Source organism: Notechis scutatus, chromosome 4 (genome assembly GCF_049901735.1).
Source record: "Notechis scutatus isolate UNSWTSFEM ecotype Mainland chromosome 4, rNotScu1.2, whole genome shotgun sequence".
NCBI classification, from domain to species: Eukaryota; Metazoa; Chordata; class Lepidosauria; order Squamata; family Elapidae; genus Notechis; species Notechis scutatus.
In genome coordinates this window covers 9,795,602-9,818,157 of record NC_142012.1, presented here as the reverse complement: position 1 = coordinate 9,818,157, position 22,556 = coordinate 9,795,602, and the positions used below count along the sequence as shown (strand labels likewise).

The window sequence follows — 22,556 nt, the reverse complement described above, 5'->3', positions numbered from 1 at the left end:
GAACTCCCTTCTCCCTTGTTCTACCTCTTTCCTGCTCTGCCCAGCCGGACTTTGCCCTTCTCCAGTTTCCTCCACAGCCAATGGAGCCACACTCCCACTCCCTGTCAGCTGTTCGTCTTCCTCCTAGGATTCAGACTCGGACGGGCATGACATAGTCCTTGACTTACGTCTGCAGTTGAGCCAGAATTGCAGTCATAAATCATTGCAGTCATTAAATGGCTCACCATGTGATCACACCCAATCTGATGAGCTTTTTTGTGGTGGTGGTTAAATGAAAAATTATGGTCATTAAGTGAGGACTACCAGTATATCTCCTAGTAAGGATGTATATTCCCATTTTCATATACTTTTTAGCAGAGTGTGTAGCTCCTTAGTCTGTGATTTGTTTGCCTGTCATCGTTTTTGTCCTAAGTTATATTATTTAAAAGAAATATCCCTCCCTGCCTCTATTAATCTATTAATACCGCAGATACATTTATAAACCTCTTTGGAACAATATCCCCTAGAGAACTGGAGACTAGTATCATCTTTCAGCATGGAAATGTAATTTAGAAAGCTCTACCAAAAAGAGAGTTTAATAGAAAATGTAAACTTTTTTCCCCCAGTTGCTCAACTCCGAAATCTGTCTCAATTTTTAGCAACCTAATGCTCCTTCCTTAAGCCTTGTGGATTCTGCAGCTTGGAGTTTTACCATCTGGCCCAAATTTAAGTCTCCAAATAGTTTCCAGCTAGGAACGGAGCTTTGCTTACTCAAAAACTCCTTTATTTTTCTTCTTCTTCTTCCAAATTAATTTTACAATCCCTTTCTTTCATCATCTCTCTTCTTCCCTGGGCAGAGAGAAGAAGGAAACAGCCTAGCCGTTTATGCTTCAGAGGGCACTTGCTCTGATTTTTGTTGATGGAACTCAGTATATGCCTGCGAGTCAGTTTTTGACTCCCAGCCTGACAAGTCCCTGCAGTTTTCTTGGCAAGATTTTTCAGAAGGGGTTTTACCATTGCCTGCTTCTAGGGTGGAAGAGGGCGTTGATTGGCCCAAGGTCACTCAACGGGCTTGGCGCCTGAGGTGTGGGATTAGAACTCTCACAAGCCTCTCCTGGTTTCTCCTCTGATCCTTAAGCACCGCACAAAACGTTTTTTTAAAAGTTTCTTGTACCAGCAGAGCTTTCTGTTTTCTCCTCCTGAAATTAGTTGCAGTTAACACGCTGCTTCGTTGAAAGATCTGAGAGCGATGGAGGAAGGAAATGCTCTCAGCCTTAAAGACAATGGAATCAAATCGTTTGGAGCAAGCGTTTCTTGAATTAGATCCGACACGTATCCTTCAGCAGGTAGAATTCATCTCTCACGTGGAATTGTCTTCTTAGAAACATCTCTAGGCCCTGCCCCATTGTTGAGAGCCAGTTTCATATGAGGGATGATCTAAAAACCAGGAGTTCTAGTTTCAGCTTAGGCATGAAAGCCAACTGGGAGACTTTGGGACAATCACCAGGAGACTGGGAGTTCTAGGCCTGCCTTAGGCATGAAAGCCAACTGGGAGACTTTGGGACAATCACTAGGAGACTGGGAGTTCTAGTCCTGCCTTAGGCATGAAAGCCAACTGGGAGACTTTGGGACAATCACCAGGAGCCTGGGAGTTCTAGTCCTGCCTTAGGCATGAAAGCCAACTGGGAGACTTTGAGACAATCACCAGGAGCCTGGGAGATCTAGTTCTGCCTTAGGCATGAAAGCCAACTGGGAGACTTTGAGCCAATCACCAGGAGCCTGGGAGTTCTAGTCCTGCCTTAGGCATGAAAGCCAACTGGGAGACTTTGGGACAATCACCAGGAGACTGGGAGTTCTAGGCCTGCCTTAGGCATGAAAGCCAACTGGGAGACTTTGGGACAATCACTAGGAGACTGGGAGTTCTAGTCCTGCCTTAGGCATGAAAGCCAACTGGGAGACTTTGAGACAATCACCAGGAGCCTGGGAGTTCTAGTCCTGCCTTAGGCATGAAAGCCAACTGGGAGACTTTGAGCCAATCACTAGGAGACTGGGAGTTCTAGTCCTGCCTTAGGCATGAAAGCCAACTGGGAGACTTTGGGACAATCACCAGGAGCCTGGGAGTTCTAGTCCTGCCTTAGGCATGAAAGCCAACTGGGAGACTTTGGGACAATCACCAGGAGACTGGGAGTTCTAGTCCTGCCTTAGGCATGAAAGCCAACTGGGAGACTTTGAGACAATCACCAGGAGCCTGGGAGTTCTAGTCCTGCCTTAGGCATGAAAGCCAACTGGGAGACTTTGAGCCAATCACTAGGAGACTGGGAGTTCTAGTCCTGCCTTAGGCATGAAAGCCAACTGGGAGACTTTGAGACAATCACCAGGAGCCTGGGAGTTCTAGTCCTGCCTTAGGCATGAAAGCCAACTGGGAGACTTTGGGACAATCACCAGGAGACTGGGAGTTCTAGTCCTGCCTTAGGCATGAAAGCCAACTGGGAGACTTTGAGCCAATCACTAGGAGACTGGGAGTTCTAGTCCTGCCTTAGGCATGAAAGCCAACTGGGAGACTTTGGGACAATCACTAGGAGACTGGGAGTTCTAGTCCTGCCTTAGGCATGAAAGCCAACTGGGAGACTTTGAGACAATCACCAGGAGCCTGGGAGTTCTAGTCCTGCCTTAGGCATGAAAGCCAACTGGGAGACTTTGAGACAATCACCAGGAGACTGGGAGTTCTAGTCTTGCCTTAGGCATGAAAGCCAACTGGGAGACTTTGGGACAATCACTAGGAGACTGGGAGTTCTAGTCCTGCCTTAGGCATGAAAGCCAACTGGGAGACTTTGAGCCAATCAACAGGAGACTGGGAGTTCTAGTCCTGCCTTAGGCATGAAAGCCAACTGGGAGACTTTGGGACAATCACCAGGAGCCTGGGAGTTCTAGTCCTGCCTTAGGCATGAAAGCCAACTGGGAGACTTTGAGACAATCACCAGGAGACTGGGAGTTCTAGTCTTGCCTTAGGCATGAAAGCCAACTGGGAGACTTTGGGACAATCACTAGGAGACTGGGAGTTCTAGTCCTGCCTTAGGCATGAAAGCCAACTGGGAGACTTTGAGACAATCACCAGGAGACTGGGAGTTCTAGTCCTGCCCTAGGCATGAAAGCCAACTGGGTGACTTAGGGCCAATCACTAGGAGACTGGGAGTTCTAGTCCTGCCCTAGGCATGAAAGCCAACTGGGTGACTTAGGGACAATCACTAGGAGACTGGGAGTTCTAGTCCTGCCTTAGGCATGAAAGCCAACTGGGAGACTTTGAGACAATCACCAGGAGCCTGGGAGTTCTAGTCCTGCCTTAGGCATGAAAGCCAACTGGGAGACTTTGAGACAATCACCAGGAGACTGGGAGTTCTAGTCTTGCCTTAGGCATGAAAGCCAACTGGGAGACTTTGGGACAATCACTAGGAGACTGGGAGTTCTAGTCCTGCCTTAGGCATGAAAGCCAACTGGGAGACTTTGAGCCAATCAACAGGAGACTGGGAGTTCTAGTCCTGCCTTAGGCATGAAAGCCAACTGGGAGACTTTGGGACAATCACCAGGAGCCTGGGAGTTCTAGTCCTGCCTTAGGCATGAAAGCCAACTGGGAGACTTTGAGACAATCACCAGGAGACTGGGAGTTCTAGTCTTGCCTTAGGCATGAAAGCCAACTGGGAGACTTTGGGACAATCACTAGGAGACTGGGAGTTCTAGTCCTGCCTTAGGCATGAAAGCCAACTGGGAGACTTTGAGACAATCACCAGGAGACTGGGAGTTCTAGTCCTGCCTTAGGCATGAAAGCCAACTGGGAGACTTTGAGCCAATCACCAGGAGACTGGGAGTTCTAGTCCTGCCTTAGGCATGAAAGCCAACTGGGAGACTTTGAGCCAATCACCAGGAGACTGGGAGTTCTAGTCCTGCCTTAGGCATGAAAGCCAACAGGGTGACGTTGGGCCAATCACTCACTCTCTCTCAGTACAACCTACCTCGCAAGGCTGTTGTGGGGAAAATCGGAGGGAGAAGGAATATTAGACATGTCTGCTATCTTGAGTTATTTATAAAAGTAATAAAGTGGGTTATAAATAAATACATCAGTGAATAAACAAAATGTCTAGAACTGGGGATGCTGTTGGGTTTATTTAAAGACGAGCAAGTTCTCATGAAATTCGATGCTCTCTAAAGTTCTCTACCTGGGGCAAGTTCTCATTTATTTTTATTTTATTTTTCACATTTTATGAACCTCCCGTCTCCCTCATGTTTGGATGATTACAGATAGTCCTCAACGTACAACCATTCATTTAACGACCATTACGGTGGCCCTGAAAAAAGTAGCTTATGACCCTTTTCCCCACACTTAACAACCGTTGCAGCATCTCCATGATGAAATCAAAATTCAGACGCCTGGCAATTGACTCACGTATGATGGTTTCCAGTGTCCTGGCGGTCGTGTGATCCCCATTTGCGACCTTCTGACAAGCCAAGTCAATGGGGAGACCAGCATTCACTTTACAACTTTGTTACTAACAGCAACTGCAGTGGTTCACTTCACAGCTGTGGCAGGAAAGGTTGTAAAATGGGGCAAAACTCACTTGAGAAACTGCCTCACTTAGCAACGAAATTTTTTGGCTTAATTGTGGTTGTAAGTCGAGGACTACCTGTACCACAGAGGCCTACAGATGCAGATCCATCCATCCTCTTCCTTGCCTGCTTTGGTAGCAATTTGGAGAGCCGTAATGCACCCATGAATTTCTTGGCAGAAATTGGAAGCAATCTGACCACCTGTTTTGTTTTGTTGTTGTTGGTTTTCAGATTTCGTGGTGTAGATTGTAGACGCTAAAAGCCCCAGTTTCCCTCTCCAGATGGGTTGAAAGATTTAATGGAGTGGTGCGGTGGCCTAGAGATGGAGTTCTCGCCTCACAATCCAGAGGCTGTGGGTTCGATCCTAGGTAGAGGCAGATATTTCTCTCTCCGGGCACACTGAGAATATATCTGATGAACAAAACTCCGCATTGGTGACAGGAAGGGCATCCGGCCATTAAATATTCTGCTAGCTCCATTCAGTTGCCCAGACTCCACCCCGCAAGGGATTAATGGGGTCGTTAAAAGATGATAATGATGGGCTGAAAGATTTAATCCCACCTGCAGAAACAATGCTTAGGATGTCCCCCTAACCAACCCTAAATTACCCATTCTGCTTGATGAGGAATACGGTGGATTTGTGTAGATGTTCCATAGCAAGGCCGGCCCTTGACTTGCGAGTCGTGTGCCCGGAGCTGCCTACCAGAAAGTACCGGGTGAGGCCAGGAAAAAATAATTAAACCATTTCGTTTACATTTAAATTTAATTTGATTTAAATAGAGTGAAGATGATGACTCTGTAATTATGCATTTCACAATCCCTCCCACCTTATTAAAAATTACACTTTGGTAATTACAGTTGCAGGGGCGTGGAGGTTGCCTCACGGAGTTTCACATTTATTTAGTTATTTAAGGTGCTTATTCAGTACATTTTACATACCACACGCAACCGAGCAAGGCTCAGAGTGGCTCACAACAACAACAACAACAACAATACTCAGAATAAGGAGCCATCATACCCAGCAAGGGAACCATAAGATAGCAAGATGGGTGTGTTACACGTTTAATAAATTAATAAAAATAAATAAATAAACAGCACTCTGAAGGAACCGCTGAAATGTCCAGGCCCAAAATGCTGGTGGTATTCCTTGTTATCTGTTTATTTTTGGGCTCTCCAGAAAAACCACGTTTTTAACGGCTCCCTCCCCACACGAGTAGGGTAGGAATCGACACAGATGGTCCTTAACTTAGAACAGTTCGTTAGTGACTGTTTGTAGTTACCACAGCACTGAAAAAAAAGTGACATTTTCACACTTGTGACCATTACAGCATCTCCGTGGTCATAATAAAAATTCAGTCCCTTGGCCTACTGACTCGTATTTATGATGGGTGCGGTGTCCCGGGAACTTACGATCCTATTTTTGCAACCTTCCGGCAAGCAAAGTCAACGGGAAAGCCAGATTCACTTAACAACCGTGTTACTAATGTAACAACTGCAGTGATTTGCTTAATGACCGTGGCAAGAAATACCGTAAAATGGGGCAAAACTGGCTTATCAGATTTCTCCCTCAGCAACATAGATTTTGGGCTCAATTGTGGGCATAGGTTAAGGACTACCTGTATTCAGTGGTCTTTTTGGATTATGTCGTTTCCTCCTACCCCTCATTCCTTTCTCTTAAAATATGTAATACAGGTGGTCCTCGGATTACAACAGTTCACTTAGTGACCGTTTAAAGTTACAACGGCACTGAAAAAACTGACTTAGGACCGTTTTTCACAGTCACAACCTTTGTAGCCTCCCCATGCTCGTGGGATCAAAATTCAGTTGCTTGGCAACTGGTTCACCCTTACGACCGTCACTGTGTTTTGAGGTCACGTGATCAGCTTTTGTGACCTTTGGACAATCAGTGGGGAAAACCAGATAACAGCCAGGTGATTAACTTTGTCAACTGCAGGGATTCAACTTTTAACTCTGGCAAGAAAGATGGGGCAAGAATGCGCTGAACAAGTGGTCCCACTTAACAACAGGGATTTTGGGCTCCGTGGTGGGCGTAACTCGAGGACCACCCGTATCCTATGAATCTACCCCAAGACTGACTGACTCACTACCTGGCAAGGCAGAGATGATAATGCAAAATGCCAGCCAAGTCTCTGCTTGCAATTATGCTGTTTGGCACCCACTGCACTCCACTTAACCTCCTTCATTGATTTTTTTTTTTTGCTCTCTATGGATCTCCTCTGCTAGCAGAGAGAGTGAGGCCCCCCTGCTCCCCCACCCACCAAGACGAGGAGACTTGCCGGGTGCCAATTATGCTAAAAAGACTTGGTGGATTCCAGATTTGCTTCTCGTAATGGAATATTGATTGTCTGCTCTGTGCCCGCCTCCATGGCTTCCTGAAAGCTGCTGCAAAGAAGGCCAAAGAGTAGTGAACTTATGGACTGAGATAACCTGTGCTTGGCATCCAGGTTTCTTTGGGGAAATGGCTTTGGTTTTTGTTTTGAAATTGTCCTGCTTTTCTTTTTGTTCTTTCTCCCTTGTAGGCTCGCCCAAAGTACCTGAACTGCATTGCGATCAGCTGCTTCTTCCTCGCCACCAAGACCATTGAGGAAGATGAGGTCAGTCTTCTTCTAGAAAGCTTGGAAGTGTAATGGCTGCTGCGGTTTGCCGGGGTTGGAGCGAATGGGAATTTTGCTTGGCTTTGGACATTGGCTTTGATGGCTGGCTCAGGTAGCAAATCCAAGGAAGCCTCTCCACTTCTTCTACCTCTGGCATCCTTGTTGCTCTCTGAGCTTGATAATTTTTCTTGAAGACCTATCATTACCCGACTAGATAACATCATCCGTGCTGGAAGGCAGTGCGGTTTGCTCTCTGTTTATATGCAGCGGCTTGCCATGTTAGTACCCAACGTGTAATAGACTTGTACATAAACAAAGGGCAAACCCTATGGCTTCTAGCACTGATGATGTTATCAAGTTGGGTAATGAAGCGTATAAGTAACATCATGGATAATAGAAGGGAGTGGGGATAGCTTCTATTTTTATTTAAACCCACTCCCTTCTGGCACTGATGATGTTACCTAGTTTGGTAACGAAACGTCCGCAAGACAACAACCAAGCCCAAAGAGCGCACCAGGGACCCCACAGGTCAACCCCAAGCTACAAGCGTTCTTCTCTTCTACCTCTCTCGAGATGGTTGAGGGACCACCTAGATCCCAGGCCTCAGGAGGGGCCACCCAGAGTCGAACGGTTGTGGCAGGAATGGCTTGGGGCAAAACCTGGAGAAGGTTTTGTTGAGGTTTCCAATTCTCTCCAAAATGTGCAAGCCAAGTGAAAGCTGCTTTTCCTAGACCACCCACAAGTACTGCAGGGATTAGAGAGGGGGGGGGCTGAGATCCCGTAGGCTTCAGAAGGAGAACTGAAATGCCCCCCCCCAAAACCCTTGAAGTTCTCCCCCCAAAAAAAAAAAACCCTTGAAGTTCTCCCCATCACGATGGAGATGCTGCAGAGGTGGTTTCCTTACCCTTTGCAACTGTTTGAAGTAACTTCAGATTGCTGGCGCAGCTAACCAAATACAAGAAGACATCTCCTATTGCCGCTAATGGTAGTAATAGTTGTTAGTTGCAAAGTCATGCCTGACCCATCGCGGCCCCATGAACAACGTTCCTCCAGGCCTTCCTGTCCTCTCCGTCCTCCGGAGTCCATTTAAGCTCACGCCGACTGCTTCAGTGATGACTCCATTTAGCCACTTTCTTCTCTGCCATCCCCTTCTTCTTCTTTTGCCCTCAATCATTCCCAGCTTTAGGCTCTTCTCCAGTGAGTCCTTCCTTCTCCTTAAGTGGCCAAAGTCTTTTGAGTTTCATCTTCAGGATCTGACCACCTAAAGAGCAGTCAGGGTTGATCCTCTCTAGGACCGATCGCCTTGCTGCCCAAGGGACTCGCAGGAGTCTTGTCCAGCACCAGTGTTCAAAGGCCTCCATTCTTTGGTGCTCAGCCTTCCTTATGGTCCAACTTTCACAGCCACACATTGCAACTGGGAAAACCACAGCCGTGACTCTATGCACTTTTGCTGGCAGGGGGATGTCTCTGCTTTTGAGTATGCTGTCTAGATTTGCCATAGTTTTCCTCCCCAGTAGCAAGCATCTTTTAATTTCGTGGCTGCAGTCCCCATCTGCAGTGATCTTGGAGCCCAGGAAAATAAAATCTGTCACTACCTACATTAGCTAATAGTAATACTTGCTTACTAAAACATTTTGACTTTGCTTTTTATTGCATGCTCTTTATTACATTTATTCAAGATCGGGCCACGATGCCTGGTTTGCTACTGCAGGAGTCATCATATTTCTTTTTTAATTAGATCATTTCAACTTTCCTTGTCAGCTGAAATAGGCTTTAGAGCTGCTCCTAAACACTGGGGAAATTTAACAATGGCAGGCAAATACCATGTCATTTGTAGGGTATATTTGCTGCCAAATATTATTGTTGGTATTCTTTAATTAAAAGAGTTTTGATCTTAGTTGTCTACCTGAAATATGTCCTCAGAGCAGTTTACAGAGGTATTAGGATTAAGGGAGGATTACTAATAATTTGATAAACACTTTTCTGCAAATTGTAACTGGTAGATTATTTAGCCTAATTAGTGTTCAAGCTGCAGCAGGCGGTAACTCCTAGCTAATTTTAGTTGATCTCCAAAAGCCAAAGCAGAGTTTTAAGAATTTGGATAGGAGGCCACTAAGAAATCCCAGAACGATAAGTATCACTGGGAAGTCAAAAAACATAGTAGAATAAGGCAAGTGGGTTCAATATTTTTAAAAAGTGAAACAGATTCATGCTAAAATTGAATAAACTCTTGACTAAACAGAGGTGTCTTTGTAGGTCATCTAAATGTAATAATTTTATTAGAGTTTACAAAAGATAAAAGACTAATAAATCCAAGATAAGGCAGTTCAAGTTATTCTTCTGATTTATTATTTCTCTGCTCTCTTAAGAGATCATTTGTAAAATGCATTCTGGCGTTTTTTCTCCACATTATACTCTGGCATTTTAAAATCCGTATTTAGATCCACAACATCTGTTTCCACATCACTTTTGTAATCTGGCTTTTTTAATACATCCAAATCCACCATATTCAAATCGGCCTCCGTCTGTTTTATCCAATAAAATCTGTTGTTATAGTATCAGACAATCTACTAAGTAATTTTTGAGTACATTGGGCCCAATCAGCCTTTATTTTTTTTTTCTAAAGTCAAATAATATTGTCCCATTGTTTTAATGGGTCTCTTCTCCTTTAATTATAATCCTTAGTTTTCTCTTGATTCCCTCTAGTCAGCCTTCAAAGTCTCCTCTTACCATCTGTTTTCCAAATAGCAAAATTTTCCCATCTGAGGATTTTTTACAGTTGATTTCAAAAGTCCATCTAAAAGTCCCTTTACTTTCGAAAATCAAGATTCCCTTTTTGCTGTTTCCCTCCCTCCCAAAATTAAAGTACTTTTTAATCTTTAAGATGACATAAATCTTCTTTCAACTAGGGTGGAAAGAAATTTTCCTGCATAATGAAATGGCAGAGATAGCTGGCTGGAGAATTCTGCTAGTTGGAAGTCCACAAGTCTTCAAGTTGCCAAGTTTGGGGACCTCTGCTCTAAACTATGACTTGAAAAGTCAATATCAACACCTTAAATTTTGCCCTGTACAGACATTGTGTGAGCCTTTGTACTTTTTTATAGAAAGAAATTCCTTTTAAACAAATTAAAAGGAATTACTTACACACTTTTTTTAACCTTTTAAAGAAATTGCACACCTTTTCATGCTGCCTGCTGCTAAGACTGATTTTGCCTAAATTGCTGGGGGGCATTGCTCAGTTAGCACAAACATTTACCAAGATTGATGGTATTAGAAGTTGGCTTACACCTCCTCCCACACCAAGTCAGCCTGTCTCTTCATTATCTCTTTTGATCAAGTCTGGATAACTTGTCATGGCTCCACCTGCATAACTTTATTTTAGATAAGGATGTTTTAATTGAAGCAAACAGGGAAACAATTCTTGAAATTAGCTCCATGTTTACCAGAATTTACTTCCACACGGGTAGGCCCTTAAGCCAACGATGGACAAACTTCTAAAGCTGCCTCAAAAAGCACCCCACATTTTTGTCTCTTCAATGAGGTTCTTCCTCTTCTGTGCCTTTTAAACAACAATTAAGCAGACTTCAGAAGCCCAAAAAGACATTTTTGTGCTTCCGCAACATATGACAATGTTTCATGAGCCGTGTAAGGAGTTGCAGAGTTGGTCTCACTGCTTCACTCCAACCCAAGTCCGTACTTGGGGGGAGAGGAAACCATATATCAGTGGTGGCTAACCTTTTTGGGCTCCTGTGCCAAAAATTGTGCACGTTTGCACACTCGCGCTCATGTGCCAGCACCCAGAAGACAATACACGCCCCCCTCATGCCCCCTACACGTGCGTGCACAATCCCCACCCACCCACGCCACCCCCTTGCCCGCACTGCATCTCACAGCTGATTTTCGGCCGGTTTGAGGCCTTTTTGGCTTCCCAAAGGCTTGTGCAGACTTTGCAGGCCGAAAACTTTCGGGAAAAACAGGAAGTGACAAAACGGGGCTAGTTTTCAGCCTGCAAAGCCTGCAGAAGCCTTCCTCAAGCCTTTGGGAGGCCAAAAAGGCCTCAAATCGGCCAAAAATCAGTGGCGAGGCCGGGCGCATGCGTAGTGAGGTAAGTTTGCCTGCAGCTCATGTGCCAGCTTAAATGGCTCTGTGTGCCACCTGTGGCAGGCATGCCACGGGTTCGCCATCAGGGCCATATAACTTCCACCTTTTCCAGAACTGAAGGAATAAATTTGTAGACATCTGTTTTGACTTGAATAATGACCTGAAAAGGAACATCAGGACTTGGTTGAAGAGACAAACTGTGGAGTTCTTTCGTGATGGTTTTAAAAATATTCTTGGCAGTATGTTTTAGCAAGTGGGGTTGATTATGCGGAGAGGTAAATACAGATAGTCCTCAACTTACGACCACAATTGAGCCCCAAATTTTCATTGCTAAGCGAGACAGTGGTTAAGTGAGCTGTACCCCATGTTACGACCTTTCTTTCTGCAGATGTTATATCAGGGGTCCCCAAACTTGGCAACTTTAAGACTTGTGGAGTGGCTGGAGAATTCTGGGAGTTGAAGTCCACAAGTCTTAAAGTTGCCAAGTTTGGGGACCTCTGTGTTAAATGAATCACGGTAGTTCAATTATTAACATGGTTGTTAAGCGAATCTGGCTTCCCGATTGACTTTGCTTGTCAGAAGGTCGCAAAAGGGGATCACATGACACACACACACACACCCCAGGACACTGCAAACTTCATAAATATGAACCGGTTGCTAAGTGTCCAAATTTTGATCACACAACTGTGGGGATGTTACAACAGTCATAAGTGTGAAAAATGGTCATAAGTCACTTTTCAGTGCCGTAACTTTGAGCGGTCACTAAACAAACTGTTGTAAGTCAAGGGCTACCTGTATAGGGTTTCCTGCTTGATCAGGGGGCGGACTAGAAGACCTCCAAAGGTCCCTTCCAACTCTGTTATTCTGTTATGGCAGTTGAGCAGCTTTGGAAGGTTGCATTGAGAACGCTTTCCTCAATGATCTGCGGGGTGTTTCTTTTTTTTAAATAAATTTTATTAAACATTTTCCAACAATTTATAACATATCAAATACTTTCAACAACATTACAGCATCAACATTCATATTCATATATTAGTTACTATATTACTTTTGTATCTATTGTTTAACCAGGTGTACCATGTGTCCCAAAGCAAATAATACTCTGTTTCACCTTTGTCTTTTAACTCTTAAGGTCAGCCTGTCCATCTCTGCACAGTCCAAAATCTTTCTTATCTCAGTCCCCTCAGATGGTGTGTATACACAATTCTGGCCACTGTTGTTATATGTAAAATGATGTATTTGTCAGTATAATCTCCCCTTATTATTCCCAATAGAAACAATTCCGGACTAAATTAAATTTTTTGTTTTGTTCTTTCCTCTATCTACTTTTTAATCCTGTTCCAGTATTTTTTTTAGCTTCAGGGCATGTCCACCACATGTGGAAGTAGGTGCCCTGTTTATTTTTGCATTTCCAACGTTCTGATTTTCTAGTTGGAAACATCTTTGCCAATCTAGTACGGGGTAGGTGCCATCTATAAAATATTTTGTGTCTATTTTCTTTATACGCTGCTGATGTTAGTTTGTAATTTTTCCCTTGGGGGGTGTTTCTTGAAGGATGCTCTTCATCCCTGTTTTCCTCCTCTTCAATCTTTCAGAAGATTCCAGTGCTGAAGATCTTGGCCAGAGACAGTTTTTGTGGCTGTTCTCCAGCAGAGATTCGCAGAATGGAGAAGATTATTCTGGATAAGTTGAACTGGGATCTACACATGGCCACTCCGTTGGATTTCCTTCACATTGTAAATATTTGGGACAAACCCTATTCCACTGTTATAAACATGTCTCAGCTGGAGGGTGCAGGAAAGGGTTTTAGTTTCTTAATTGTCCTTCAGGATACCAAGTGTTAAGACTAGGCAGATGGGCAACACACATCTTTATACTAAATTTTAATGTATGTGGTCAAATCTATTTTCATTTAACTCGTACTTTTGCGGTACAGCCCATTACACTGAGTTGCATTGACAGAGCAGGAACATATTTCAAAAATATCCCCTCTTTTATTTCATTTTATTTTATTTGCCACCTATCTTGTATTAAAATGACTCTGGGCAGCTGAATAGAAATTCAGAAGAATTCCTCAGTGTAGATCTAATTTTCAGAAGACTAGAAATCACTGGTCATTCTTGAGTTACAACCACAATGGAGCCAGTCCATTGCAGTGACAACTTGTGACAGTCACAAAGCAGATTGGTGAATTTTGCCACACTTGTATAAGCAAGGGCCACAGTTGTTTAAGCGAACCAGCGCTTTGCTGTGGGTGTGGTTTTGCCGAAAAGTGGAAGTAAACACCAGTTTTTTGGCAAAACCATTGTAAAATTGCAGTCACAGGACCACAGAGTTCTACCAATGGCGTAAATGCAGCCCAGTTTCCCAGCATCTAGAATGCAGTTATGTGACTGGAATTGGGTAGCGACCATTAAAACTTCGGATCCAAATGATAAATACACCCCACCCCCCCCGATTAGTTCAGTGTTAATTTGATCGTTGCTAAGTGACCAGTTGTAAGTTGAGGACTGCCTCTAGGGCACATTTTGCCAACAAATCTAAAACCATTTCCGATTTCTTTTAGTCGAAGGGATACCCAACTGCAAAAGTTGCACTGATGATTCTGAGAATTGTGTGTTTCTGTCTTACAAGTGACACTTGCCAGATTTTTCTCCCTAAACTGATTTCAGGGTACTATCAGAGTCAAGTATCTTAGTCTTCCTTTTGAGTCATGTTCTTAAAGCTGCTCTCTCTCAGTTTTCATTTGTATTTAATTTAATTTAATTTTTATTTAATTGTGGGCAGTGACCAACAAAATACATTGAAAAGCCCTCAGAAACAATGGCCAAATTCAGTAAAGACAACCTAACATATAGAAAGTAAACTAAGGACAACACACAACATATAGAACACAACATATAGAAAGATAGTTTGATTTGGTGGATAAGGCATCGGGTTAGTAACCAGGAGATGGTGAATTCTAGTTCCGCCTTAGGCATAAAAGGCAATCGGGTGACGGAGCCAATCCCAGGAGACGGTGAGTTCTAGTCCTGCCTTAGCCATGAAAGCCAGTCACCAAGAGTCTGGGAGTTCTAGTCTCACTTTAGGCATGAAAGGTGACTGGGTGACTTTAGGCCAATCACCAAGGAAACCAGTTTCTTTCTCTCAGCTCACCCCACCTCACAAGATTGTTGTGGGGGAAAATGGGAAGAAGCAGTATTAAATAGATTGCTGCCTTCGGTTGTATATATAAAAAATAATAATAATAATAATAAAGGCAGGATGTCCATTAAATAAAGAAATACCTGTCGTAGGAAACCTAAAAATTTAAGAGGGGAAAAAAATCAGACAAAGAGGAGAATGCAATAAAATGCAGTCTTAAAACAGAACGCAAAACAAAAGTGAATCTGCTAGAGAGAAAACAAACAACCTAGCACCATCGCTCCTGATAAAACCCCAGTGTGAAAGAAGGGAGAAAAGGTTTGGAGCTTACCTGAAGATCAGCACGTGCTTTCTTCCCCCAAGTGAGATGCTAAGGTTCACTCTTCTCTTTCTCATCCCACTCCAGTTCCACGCAGTTGCCTTGTCCAGCAGGCCTCAACTGCTGACCAGCCTGCCCAAGGTGAATCCGTCCCAGCACGTTGCTTTGCTGACCAAGCACTTACTGCATTGTCTAGCCTGCTACCAACTCCTTCAGTTCAAGGGCTCCATGTTGGCCCTGGCCATCGTGAGCCTGGAAGTGGAGAAGCTGATTCCTGATTGGCTGGCTCTCATCATCGAGCTGCTCCACAAGGCACAGGTTAGGAGCAGAACCTTTGAACCTTAGGTGAAAGGGGGATATGCTGTCTTGGAATTTGGGAACATACAAAGAAAGGTTGCTGGAACTGGGTCTGGCTAGTCCAGTGAAAAGAAGGACCAGGGGAGACATGATAGCAGTCTTCCAATATTTGAGCGGCTGCCACAGGGAGGTAGGGGTCAAACTGTTTTCCAAGGCTCCCAAAGGCCAGACAAGGAATAACGGATTGGAACTGAACAAGGAGAGATTCAACCTGGAAATAAGGAGAAACTTTCTGACAGTGAGAACAATCAACCAATGGAACAGAAGTTGCCTTCAGAAGTTGTGGGAGCTTCATCACTGGAGGCTTTCAAGAAGAAATTGGACTGCCATTTGTTGTAAATGGTGTAGGACCGTGATGGCGGACCTATGACACGTGTGCCACAAGTAGCATGCAGAGCCACTTGTGCTGGCATGCAAAGCCGCAGGCAAACTTACCTCACTGCACATGTGTGCGCCTCACAGCTGTTTTTTTTTCCAATTGGTTTGAGGCCTTTTTCGGCCTCCCAGAGGCTTGGAAAAAGCCTCTGCAAGGCTTTTCAGGATGAATTATGGGTCCATTTTGACACTTCCTGTAATGCCAGAAGTGATGAAATGGGCCTATAATTTGGCCTGAAAAGCCTTGCAGAGGCTTTTTCCAAGCCTTGGGAGGCCAAAAAATCAGCTGTGAGACGCAGTGCAGGTAAGGGGGTAGGAATTGCGCATGCATGCGCAGGAGGTGTGGGGAGGGAGGATGCACATTGCATTCTGGGTGCTGGCATGAGAGTGCACGCTGGCGTGCGCGCAGTTTTTAGCACAGGAGCCCAAGTGGTGCACCGCTGGTGTAGGGTCTCCTGCTTGGGTGTGTGTGGGTGTGGGGGGTTGGACTAGATGACCTACAAGGTCCCTTCCAACTTTATTAATCTGTAAATTGCAGGAACCAAAGAATTGTTCGACTACAGATCCCTGTGATGGACGTCCTGACAATGAGCTTGCTGCTCTCTGGGCTTGCTTGTTTTCTTGCAGGCGTTTCATGACCAAGCTAGATAACATTATCAGTGCTAGAAGCGGGGTAGGGGTTGTGCTTATTTTTATTTAAACCCCAGTTCCAAAGGGGCTTCTGGAGGTCCTGTTCTCGTAGGTCCTCTGGAGCCTTAGAAAATTGTGTGTGTGAAGTTTTGGATGCTTCAGTGGCTTCACGAGAGCAAGATCCTCTTGTGCAACATCCAGAGTCTTGGCATGTCACCAAAAATGGCATGGTGTCACTTGCGACAGGCATGTCCTGAGTTTACCATCACCATCATTAGGGTAACACAATAACAGAGTCGGAAGGGATCTTGGAGGTCTTGTAGTCCAGCCCTCTGCTCAGGCAGGAAACCCTACACCATTTCAGACAAATGGTTGTCCAATGTCTTCTTAAAATCCTCCAGTGTTGGAACATCCATGGAGGCAATTTTTTCCTCTGATTAATTGTTCTAACTGTCAGGAAATTTCTCCTTAGTTCTAAGTTGCTTCTCTCCTTGATTAGTTTCCCATCCATTGTTTCTTGTCCTGCCCTCTGGTGCTTTGGAGAATAGCTTGACTCCCTCTTCTTATGTTGGCCTAGATCAGTGGTCCCCAACCTTTGCGGCTTGGCAGCTAGGCTGGGGGAGAGGGGAACCAAGCTGTGTGAGAAGTGGGCTGGTAATCACACGTGTGTGTAACTCCGCTCACGTGAGCAGTGGGCTGGCATTCACATGCTGGCACACACAGCTGGACTGCATGTTGATGTCAACTCGTAAAGCATTCCTGACCTGCTTTTGAGTTGCCATAGGCAGGAGGTGGGGAGAACTGATGGAGAAGCTCGGTTGCTATGACCAGAAGCACATTCCACATATACCTTTCTCCAGATAGTATCCCAGGTTACTAGAGCCAGCTGGAGAGGCGTGTTTTCTACAGCCTATAAAGTGCTCCTTTGGAGAATGTGATTTATGACACATCCCGGGAGGAGGGGGAAAACAGGATCATAGTTGGGCAGTAAATTACATGGGGCAGAGCTGACTGCCCTTGGGAAAGTGCCGACATGTTGCTCCTAATAAATAATTTGATTTCTTTTGAAACTTGGCTCGAGGCTCATGAATTAATTAGGGCGACCTTCGGAACCCTGACAAGTTGAGCTGCACACCAGTCTGCCTCGTGTGGCCTGGGGGCTGGGGACCCCTGGACTAGATGTCCTCCAAGGTCTCTTCCAATGCTTCCAATCCCAAAACTATAACCACTTAAAAGACCCCTTTTGTCTGTCTCTCTCTTCTTTCTCCCCCCCAATCCAGATGGACAGCTCCGAGCTGATCCACTGTCGGGAGCTAATATCCAAGCACCTTTCCACACTGCAGCCTCCTCTGCTGCCCAACTCGGTCTACGTCTACAGTCCCCTCAAGCACAACCTGGTGACTTGCCCTGCGGGGGCCTTCCGATTCCACGCCCCCGTGGTCCCAGTCCCCGATTGGCAGGACAACAGCAACAGCAAGCTTGTTGCGCCAGCCAAAGGATCCGCCTTGCTCTGCCGCCGCCGCCGGCTCCCTCCCGGCCGGTGCAAGCCTGCGACGGCCAAGCGCAAAGTGGAAGAGATGGAGGTGGACGACTTCTACGACGGGATCAAGCGGCTGTACAACGAAGAGAATCCTCTGGATGGCGGGGAAGGGAAGGCTGCCCCCGGGTGTGGCGTTGACGTCCCGTGGCAAGGAGGCAGCATTTCTCCCTGCCCTCCATTGAAGCCCGTTTCTGTCATGTAAGTCCAGGGTTCCTCAAACTCCAGCAACTTGGAAGATATGTGGACTTCAACTCCCAGAATTCCCCAGCCAGCTCGGAGTTGAAGTCCACACATCTGCAAGTTGGTTAGGTTGAGAAACACTGCTGTAGTCCTATGTCTCCATGCGCCTTTGGTGGAAAGGCTGTTCGTGCAGATGTAACATCCAGGCCTTTTGGGCTAATGGAGGGAAGGCCGTACCTTAATCAAGTTACGCAGAAGGGAGCTAGCTATCCTTTTTTTAAAAAACAAAAACAAAATATATTTCCCCCTTTTCCCCTGGTTTTCCTTTGGCGGCTAATGATAGTTTTAACCGTTCTCAAAGTTCAACTTTTGATTTTAAGTCCCTTTAAAATAAAATAAAAAAAGACCCCCAAAACCAACCAAAAAAACTTAAAAAACTAAAAAAACCAAACCCAGTAGCAAAAATTGTTTCTGTAGTGTTGTTCGTTTCCATCGTTTTCGATCGACTGTTGTGTATTGTAATCTCATGTATTGTTTTTTGAAGAATTGACACGGCGTGTGCCGAATGCTTTTTTCAGATTTCTGACTGTGTTCTCTCTCCTTCCAAATTCCCTCCCTTTTTCTAAAACTTCTCTTAAAAACAATTTCGCCAAACTTCTCTTAAAAGCAATTTCCAAATTGTATGACTTCCAAGTATGGGGTTTTTTTTTTTTTTTTGCACTTTTATTTTGGGATAAGATTCCCTTGATAATCTTTCACGCCTTCTCTTTTGTCGACTCTTCTCTTCTTTTCTGTCATTTCTCCCACTTTTGGTCTTTTCGACAACGGTAGCTCAAACTGAAAACTTGCCTTTAAAAAATAATATTTTCCTTTTCACGAAAAAGAACCTTTGTATACATCTGTCCTATTTGTAGGAAGCAAAAACGGATGCTCAAGAAGGGTGGCTCTGTTTGGTTTGGGAAAGGGTTATTAAGCTGCACAATAACTTTAATGACTTTAATTTTATAGAAAACCACTGTGGGGCTGACCAAACCAAAACATAACGCCTTCCTTTTGTGTTTTTATATCTACAGAAAAAAAGTTTTGTTGTGCATCAAATGCAAAATATAATGAAATGAAAGAAATGGTGGGCATTGTTAAGCACCTGTGTCCTTTGGGCCATTTTGTAGCTTGGTGTATAAATGATCTTAGATTTCCCCCTTCCCTTATGTTTTCTCCCTGACCTTTTATGTTTGTGTAAATTTACAACTTTTAAGACAGGGACAAAAAAGAAAGGAAGACTTTTAAAGATCTTCTGTTTCAATTCTAAATGCACTGCTTCTTGGAATAGCCTTCTTGAAAGGATCTCCTTGATTTTAAAGCTCTCTTCACAGTCCCCCCTCATGGAAGGTACTGTGTATGCCGGTCTCACGGAGAAAGGCTTCGGGTAGCAATAAAAACAAATACGTTGTCCTTCAGTTTCTGAGTCTTGGTTTTCTTTCAAAAAACAACGTCTGGATGGAACGAATGAGCAGCTCAGCCTTGCAGCTGTGTCTCTTTGTTCCCTTTTGCCAACAGTTAAGGCAGCTTTAACTTTAGCTTTAAGGGGATGCGGTGGCTCAGTGGCTAAGACGCTGAGCTTGTCGATCAGAAAGGTCGGCAGTTCGGCGGTTTGAATCCCTAGCGCCGCATAATGGAGCGAGCTCCTGTTACTTGTCCCAGCTTCTGCCAACCTAGCAGTTAGAAAGCATGTAAAAAATGCAAGTAGAAAAATAGGAACCACTTTGGTGGGAAGGTAACAGTGTTCCATGCGCCTTTGGCGTTCAGTCCTGCCGGCCACATGACCACGGAGACGTCTTCGGATAGTGCTGGCTCTTCGGCTTTGTAACGGAGATGAGCAGCGCCCCCTAGAGCCGGAAATGACTACCACGTAGGTGTGAGGGGAAACTTTACCTAAGGCAGCTTTCATTGCTTACTTCAGGGCTCCTCCAAACTCTTAAAACTTATGGACCTCCAACTCTACCAGCCAAGTAGGGCTTCAGTTAAGACTCACTGATCTTTCTGGATGTAGCTTTTGAGCCCTGAAAGGTCACACATCTGGCCTCATATAAGTAGTTCTTGACTTACAATCATTCATTTAGTGACTGTTCAAATTGCAATGGCAATGAAAAAAGGGACTTCATGACCAATTGTTCACATTTTTATGACCATTGCAGCAATCCCCCGTGGTCACGTGATCAATTTCAGACTCTTGGCAACTGGCGTGTATTTGTGATGGTTGCAGTGTCCTGGGGTTACGTGACTTCCTTTTGCGACGACCTGATAAGCAGAAACCATGGGGTAACCAGATAACAACCTTGTTCCTATCGTAACTTAATAACTGGAGTGATTCATTTAACAACTGTGACACAAAAAGGTGGTAAAATGGTGCAGAAATTTAGCAACAAACGGCTCAAATGTGGTCATAAGTTGAGGGCCACCTGTACTATTTCAGTCAGATGTTGGGGAGAACTTGGGAGCAAAGGCTGAAATATTAACTATCGCTGGGAGGCCTTGGGAAGCCATGGTGGGATTTGAATTCAATACAGATAGTTCTTGACTTAGCAACAGTTTAGTGACCGTTATAATGACACTGAAAATAGTGACTTATGACCACTTTTTTCACACTTATAACCATTGCAGCATCCCCATGGTCGTGATTTACATTCAGATGCTGGGACAACTGACTCATATTTATGACGGTTGCAGTGTTCAAGAGTCATTTTGCGACTTTCTGACAAGCAAAGTCAATGTGGAGAACTCAGATTCGCTTAACCTTGTTACTAATTTAACAGCTGCAGTCCTTCATGTAACGTGGCAAGGAAAACCATAACATGGGACAAATAGCGAGGGGAGACAGCCAATCTCATTGTACACATGTTGCACTCTGACAAAAAAGGTTGATTCGATTTGATTCAACCTTGAGCCGGTCAGGGATTGAACTGGTGGCAGTTGGCAGAATTAGTCTGCAATGCTGCATTCTAAACACTGCGCCAGGAAGGAGAATGAGAAAGGGAATGGAGGGAGGGAGGGAAGGAAGGAGGAGGGAAGGAAGGAATAGCACTTGTATAATGCCTGACAGAGCTTTCCAGCCTCCTCTAAGTGGTTTTAGTCAGCCTCTTGCCCCCAACAATCGGGGTCCTCATTTTACCCACCTCAGAAGGACAGAAGGCTGAGTCAACCTTGAGCCTGGTGAGATTCAAACTGCCAAACTACTGGCAGCTGGTGATCAGCAGAAGTAGCCTGCAGTATTGCAGTCTAACCACTGCGCCACCATGGCTCGCTCTTAACATAATTCACTTAACATAATTTTTAGCTCAATTGTGGTTGTAAGTTGAGGACTACCTGTATATCAACAAATCCTCGCTGTCAGTCTACCACATTTGTTGGGGCCGAGTCAAATGAGTAGCCCAAAGTCTGTTGCTTGAACTGGGACTTTTTCCTTTTGGGGTTCCCCACTGAAATATATACATGGTGGCTGTTCGCCTAGATAGAATTTAGACAAAGGCAACTCCGTGAATTGATAAATTACAGGCGTGGTTTATATATTTGTATGTATATTTGTATTTATGCATGTTATATATAAGACCATTCTGCTTGGGCAGGGATTGTGAAAATTAAAATATAAGGATTGTGAACATTAAAATATAAGGATAGTGAAAATTAAAATACCATGTTCACAATCCTCGAATTAGCGGTCTTCGGCAACCACAGTAGATCTCGTTGCAAGGTTTAGAAGACAATAGACCCCAGAAGCCGCTCTCATCCTCCTCTTCATCCCTCCCTGTATTTCCTCCAGAATGCGATCTGCAGACCAAGCATTTGGATGAACTTTGATTCATCTGGGCTACAGCAGAATGACAGCCAAGCCCCCGCTGTGGGCTTCTCCAGAATAAATACAAAAGAGTAGCTTCGCTGACCCCCTGGCTATTTAAGCAAGGCAACTAGGGAAGCAGCTGTTCCTGGAGTGGGATCTCTAGCCAGGAGAGAGAGAGAGAGAGAGAACTTGGACAGAGTTGAAACAAAGGGAGGTAGTAGCATGACAGCCTGCCTTGAAACTGAAGAATTGGCTTCACTTCTCCACATACTTGGGCCTGGATTTTACACAGCTCGCAATGGGAATCACAAAGCTGCATCGCATTTTTAAGGGGGCAAGGAAGGACTAAGTGACCAAATCAGCATCAAGAGAAACTCATGGAATCCATCTCTGGCCCAGTACGGAATTTTTTGACTTGTGTCCGTAGTACACGTACTTCTTGACTTACTTAACATTTCATTAGTGACCTATGCCCTATCGGCATGCTTGAGGCAGTATATTGTGGTTCGCTGACAGCAGGTGCGGACGGCTGAGGTCTCGGAGAGCGAGGACTTAGATGAGGGGCCTGCATGTAATGCGAGGATGGGGTCAGGATCATCAGGGAGTGAAAGGAGGCCAGCAGCAGTGATGAAGAGGCCCCTCGAGGAGCCCATGACCAGCACACGTGTGCGCAGGGCTTCTTGAAGAGCAGCTGCAGCAGCATGGGCGACTCGGGAGTAAGGCTGCACGGTAATGGCCCCTCCCTGAGAAGATAAAAGCCAGCTGAGAAACTGCAGTTGTTTGCAGAAGGCAAAGAAGTTTGATACTCGAGCCTTTTTTGGACGTTAGAATTGGTATTTGGAGACTCTTTGATTTATTGTTTAGGAACTTTATCTGTTCTTG

General features: G+C 44.8%; 1 protein-coding gene across 3 annotated transcripts in view; it reads left to right on the top strand.

The window, feature by feature from the left end:
- Positions 1 to 19,296, top strand: part of CCNI (cyclin I) — a 59,657-nt gene extending 40,361 nt beyond the window's left edge. For 2 of the 3 annotated variants that reach the window (XM_026676463.2, XM_026676464.2), the window contains exons 4-7: positions 7,119 to 7,193; positions 12,890 to 13,030; positions 14,845 to 15,075; positions 17,400 to 19,296. In XM_026676463.2, coding sequence (XP_026532248.2) covers positions 7,119 to 7,193; positions 12,890 to 13,030; positions 14,845 to 15,075; positions 17,400 to 17,861 — 909 coding nt within the window. In that variant the 3' untranslated portion in view covers positions 17,862 to 19,296. The remainder of the gene's footprint in view (positions 1 to 7,118; positions 7,194 to 12,889; positions 13,031 to 14,844; positions 15,076 to 17,399) is intronic. The other variant, XM_087962748.1, reaches the window with a different exon arrangement.
- The last annotated feature ends 3,260 nt before the right edge of the window (positions 19,297 to 22,556 follow it).